The sequence below is a fragment of the Schistocerca americana genome, chromosome 10 (genome assembly GCF_021461395.2).
Source record: "Schistocerca americana isolate TAMUIC-IGC-003095 chromosome 10, iqSchAmer2.1, whole genome shotgun sequence".
Taxonomy (NCBI): Eukaryota; Metazoa; Arthropoda; class Insecta; order Orthoptera; family Acrididae; genus Schistocerca; species Schistocerca americana.
In genome coordinates, this window is record NC_060128.1 from 133,709,763 (window position 1) to 133,715,762 (window position 6,000).

The following is a 6,000-nucleotide window of genomic DNA, read 5'->3' on the forward strand; positions in this document are numbered from 1 at the left end:
ATATGGCACTATTGTACAATCGATTAATACTCAAATAACACTTTTCAATCTATATCCGCCATGTGGCATATGCCATCATCGGATCAAAATCGGCGTCATTTTTCCAGGTGTATCAGTTTTTTTCAGGCAGTGTAACTTACAGATTGCGAATGGGTACGCTGCGTAAAATGATCCGTTTACTTTTTTTTTTTTTTTTTTTATCGAGTATTGAAGCATGTGGTACTTCGTAGTTAGAGTTACGTTTTATATTCCTGATCCGTCAGAATATGGCAGACCACCTTGTAGCTGTTTTTAACAGTTTTCACTTTATACTGCTCTGATGGATGTGTGAGATGAGCTACTTTTTTCAGTTTTTGGAGTCAAAAGAAGCCGTTGAACCGTGTTTTGAAGCTTGTGGTCGCTCATAAGAAAAATAACCGTTTATATGCGTCTAGAAAGAAATGTTCACTCTACAGCGGAGTGTGCGCTGATATGAAACTTCCTGGCAGATTAAAACTGTGTGCCAAACCGAGTCTCGAACTCGGGACCTTTGCCTCTCGCGGGCAAGTGCTCTACCAACTGAGCTACCCAGACACGACTCATGTCCCGTCCTCATAGCCTTAATTCCGCCAGTACCTCGTCTCCTACCTTCCATACTTCGCAGAAGCTCTCCTACATACCTGATAGAGCACTTGCCCGCGAAAGGCGAAGGTCCCGAGTTCGAGAGTCGGTCCGGCACACAGTTTTAATCTGCTAGGAAGTTTCATATAGCGGACAATCCGCTGTAGAGTGAAAATTTCATTCTAGAAACATCCCCCCGGCTGTGGTTAAGCCATGTCTCCGCAGTATCCTTTCTTCCAGGAGTGCTAGTTTTGCAGGTTCGCAGGAGAGGCTTCTGTGAAGTTTGGAAGGTAGGAGACGAGGTACTGGCGGAATTAAAGCTGTGAGGACGGGGCGTGAGTCGTGCTTGGGTAGCTCAGTTGGTAGAGCACTTGCCCGCGAAAGGCAAAGGTCCCGAGTTCGAGAGTCGGTCCGGCACACAGTTTTAATCTGCCACGAAGTTTCATATCAGTTTTGATCTGCCAGGAAGTTTATATGCGTCATTTGCGGAGACTGTGTTGTCACAGGTTGTCTTTACAGCTGCTTTTTAACACTGTCCAAGATACCGGTAAGAGGCAGAGCCTCATCACACGGCACCTGTTCCTGTGTTGCAGAGCGCAAGCGCGGCCGGCAGACGTACACGCGCTACCAGACGCTCGAGCTGGAGAAGGAGTTCCACTTCAACCGCTACCTGACGCGCCGCCGGCGCATCGAGATCGCGCACGCGCTCTGCCTCACCGAGCGCCAGATCAAGATCTGGTTCCAGAACCGCCGCATGAAGTGGAAGAAGGAGAACAAGTCCAAGCCCGACGCCGGCCAGAACGGGGACGGCAACGCCGGCTCCGACATCACCCCGCAGACGTCGCCCCAGTGAGCGGGCCGCGCGCCCACCACCCTCCGCCACGCACCTCCGGCCTCCGCACAGAGGAATTCGCCGGAAGGACTCCCTCCCTCCCCCCGCCCCGCCCCGACCCCTCTCAGAAGCTGTTCCCGCAGAAAAGTATTATGACGTCCACCCTCATGTGCCCCCGAGAAATTTTGTGGCTGTCCCTCCCCCATAACCCCCATACATCGTTAGAGAAAGGAACCTTTTTACTCAGAGCGGCAGCCTTTTTTTTTTTTGCAATTACACAGCTGTGCGTGCGAGTGTGTGCTAAATTATATATATATACATACATATACGCGTATAGTCACTATATTTAAGAAAGCAGCGCTTGAAGGGTAGCAAGAGGAGACAGTGAACAAAATTTGAAAATATATATATATATATTATAAATGTGCTAAAATTTTGACAAGTCCAATGTAAATAGTCACTAAGCATATATTCAAACTGTTTTCTGTGCGTTTCTAGACGTGTGCGTGTAAGCGCTTTTAAATTAGGAACTTGGCTGTAAATTGGATGTGGCGTTTATGGAACAATTTGTTTTCAGACGCAAGCTCAGACGAAGAGGAACGTCGACACTGTAGCTCAAAGGATGCTAGCAGATTCAACCTCTTCAGTTAACAACCTGGGCATATGGGAGGCACATCCCAATTTCTTTTAATGCATCGCATCTAAGCTCACTGTCATACATTTCATAAAATCCGTGTAAAAAAGAGAGGAAAAAATCAAAAGAACACACGATTTCAGCATCCAAGTAGAAAAGCAAGTATAATAACAAGCTTAGTATCACGAGCTAACTTTATTCTAGGAAAAACAAACGACAGATGTGCTTGTGTTAACAGTAGATGAAACGCTACAGTAAATGTTGTCACAACCTTTTTGCCACATGCCAATGTGATGCAGCTAGAAGAACCTATCCCTTTTACAACTGAACGCTGAGAATACGTTTTGCATTGCCCCCTTTTTTTTAAAAAAAAAAAGAGAGAAAAAATGAAAGTGACTTCTTCAGTGGAGCGACTGACTGTTTTTGATCTGCCAAAATGTGACGAAAGAAGAAGGGTAACCATGTGTTGTAGCGAAACACACGTTTAGCGCTCTGACTGTAATGCGGTCTCCGTTAAAAACCTCAGAAATGAGATTTTTTCGAAGAGAGGAAGACCTACGAGAGAGTCCTCTAAGTGGATAATTGAAAGAAGGCTGCGTGGTTGGTCTGCGCAGATCTCCGACAATTTCATGACTAGTCGCAACGAGCGATGAATGTGTGCAGATGCGCCGCCGATGGTCCAGTATTTTCAAGCTTTGAAAGTGCTTAGCTGTGTGTGTGTGTATGCGTGTGCATCGAAGCTCTGCAGTGTTATCGTATTAATGTAGGAGGTAAAGAAAAATTGCGAGCATCGTATTACTGGTGATCAGGAAGTGAGTTAATCGAGTGAAAGTTGCCAAAAGTGATGTTGCTAATTGTTTCCTTGGTCGTGTGGCAGTAGTAATGTTTCGCCCAGTTATGAGAGTCAACACCATCGTTCCCTGAAGGGTCGCTGCCATCGCCAGTCTGCAACCCCAAAACGTCCTGCCCATCTTCAGCGGGAGAGAGGTCCATCTACATTGCCCTCCCTTCCCCCCCAACCCCCCATCCCACGTACGTGCAGGAAACCTCTGGGCCATGAAACGTCTACACGACACCAGTCTATGAAGTGGCAGATCAGAAGACATTGAGGTTCACAGGCGTACGCCGTACCGTGTAAGAACAGACAAGCTCTGCAGACTTTCGTCGGAAAGGTCAGTGAAAGACTATGAACATTGCTGGCTGGATCGTTCATTTTTAATTTTTCTTTTTCAATATGTGATAAAGACGCTTTTAACTAGTTAGTAAGGACATTTCTAAAAATGCTAAAAAAATACATGTTAGAGTTCTAGAATGTAGTGTTCCAAGAGATATTATTCAGTCTGATACCACACGTGGAGGAACTTTTGTGGCTACCAGTTTTATTAATAAATTTTATTTTGCTCCAGTAAATGGAAAAAATATACGTTCCTAATCGCCTGTACAGCTGTACAGAGTAGGTCCACAATGCCCTCCATGGTGCAGGCTGGTTAACATCTGTTGGAATGGATAGTTCGTGTTGAGCAAAATTTTATTTTGTAGTCTATCTATCTCTATGCCCCATGAGATGGCTCTGTGTCAATGTCCCTTGCTGTCCCCAACCCACCAGTTGACCATTTCATTTGATGTCTGCTGGTGTGACAACCTTAAAGCTACCAAAATAGTGGAGAGACTTACATGCAGAGATTATAGAAATGTTGGTTCCGAGCCTAACTTGGAATATTATGGTTAGATGACACGTGTAGAGTAAGAAGGTGATATCACCTCACTTGTGAGGGCTTCGCGTATTGTAGTTGAACAGTACCTCAGCTCTGTTTTTGAATTTTCTAGAGGTCAGTTTGTCAGTAGAGGGGGGCACCTTTATCCCCATACATATTATTAAATGTGCAATATAAACTATGAAATATATATAACTATATACAAGGAAAGATTTATCGTATAGTTCATTACATGTGAATGCATAGAACGACTAGCTATTAACTCGTAAGTTTTACACTACTGTATGTGAATACCAGCTATGATGGTTGAGCTTACAGACAAGAAAAAGGGGGAAATTCGAAAGGTATTCTTGATTTTCCAACAATAACACCTGTAGAATGCGTCACGTAGAAAGCAAGAGAACAAAGTATAATATAGGTATCGATATAGAATACCATTTTGCACTATGTTATGTTATTGATTTTGTGACTAAACGCGTTTATACCAAAGCTGAGATAAATTATTTTTATTTTCGTTCATTGTTAACTAGGAAAAATATATAATTTTCCATTATTGTAAAATTCCTTGGCTCAGTTACCAGAGGCCTCGTAATATATAAACCATGAACATATTTTCTAATTAAAAGATATAATAACTTCCTGTGTGTTTATATCTCTCATAGAGTTTCAATGAATCTTACATCAAAAATTTCAGTTTCGCTATTCGTTAACACTTCAATAGATTTTTTTTTTTACATTAAATATATACATTTCATGCAAAATTATCACAATGAATTGACAAAAGGAATAATTTGTGGACATTCAATTTTAAAGAAACCAAATCGCTATTTTGTATACAAAGGCAAAAAGGCAACATTACATCAATATAATGAAACTAGGGACTTACATAATTAAGGTATAAAAGCTTATTAAAGTATATACATTATATTTCAAAAGGAATAAAAATCGGTATTTGTTATAATAGGAGGAATGCTGGGACCCCTCCATATGAAATTGTTTGTGATGAATTGTATAATTTCTTTTTTCAGATGAACAAGGAAACGATATACGTAAGAAGGAGTCTGTAACAAAACTTGCACACACTTTTTTGTGTAAGATTGAAACTGGTATACGTAATATAAAATGACGTAAACTATTTCTGGTCCTATATGAAACTGTAGAATACGTCTTTATACACCAATGGAATAGCATACATATGTTTCGTACAGAAGTTTTGAGTGTTTCGATAGGTTTAAACTAATTTATAGCAAGAAATATGTGCTGTGCTAAAATACGTACTACTGATATTAACAAAAAAGAACACTTTTTTAAGAGGAAGGTATTCTCAGAACATATTTCATATTCCATAGAAAGTAATGGAAAGTATTTGTCTTTACTATTAACCATTGATGTGTATTTGTTAAAGTCTACACACTAAAATTTGGGACAACCGATTCAGAGATTATTGTATCAATTCTGCTGAAAACACCACAGCATCGGTAGTCATCAAATGAGTGTTGTTTGTCGATTTATTTTACTTGAATTCATTATTGTAATTCATCGTAATTTTTGTATGATAAGTATTGTTTCGAAAGAATGAGAATATCCTATATAAGTATACATACATATATAAACAGTCACATCGCGTTCAATATTATTATATAGTATATTAAATTGAAGTAACTAAACATAAATATTCACAGAAGTTCGAACACTTGAGTCTTGCGGTTCAATTTCACCAGAAGAAAACAGTACTACTATTCATTTCTCAGACATTATAAGTAAGCATTAAACGTTGACTGTAGTTTGTGAAAATTACATAAAACAATTCAGAAATGGGTCCTTGTAACTTTTCGTAGTGTAAAGATATATTTAAAAGTCTTGTGCGTGTGTGAGTTAATTTTTTGTAGTTAACTGTACAAAAGTAATAATAATAAATTAATATAATAAACAGTGTCAGATATGTTTTTTATACTTCACACATAATACAGTAATCAGGTTCCAGTTTCCTTCCACAAATCTCTTAAGGACCATGTCTTTACAAACATCTTCCAAACAGGTGCAAGCCACAATTAATGATATAATATTGAGTGCAAAAACATAAAATGCTGCACTGAAATTACAATACGTTTCCAGAGAAATTACAAAAAGCTCCAATTTATTGATAACATAAAACACCAATTTAGTACTTACACACTCACTGAATGACAGAGGTCTCAGGAAGTGCAACAAAACAAACT

General features: G+C 39.9%; 1 protein-coding gene across 2 annotated transcripts in view; it reads left to right on the forward strand.

Annotated features, from left to right (window-relative positions):
- The window catches only part of LOC124552563 (homeotic protein antennapedia-like), a 72,237-nt gene extending 66,531 nt beyond the window's left edge, over positions 1 to 5,706 (forward strand). Inside the window, exons 2-3 of one of the 2 annotated variants that reach the window (XR_006967933.1) lie at positions 1,194 to 3,238; positions 4,810 to 5,706. Coding sequence is in view for 1 of the 2 variants with exons in the window: in XM_047126886.1 (XP_046982842.1) it covers positions 1,194 to 1,453 (260 nt within the window). In the remaining variant the exon portion in view is untranslated. Of the gene's footprint in view, positions 1 to 1,193 lie in introns of both variants that reach the window. The other variant, XM_047126886.1, reaches the window with a different exon arrangement.
- The last annotated feature ends 294 nt before the right edge of the window (positions 5,707 to 6,000 follow it).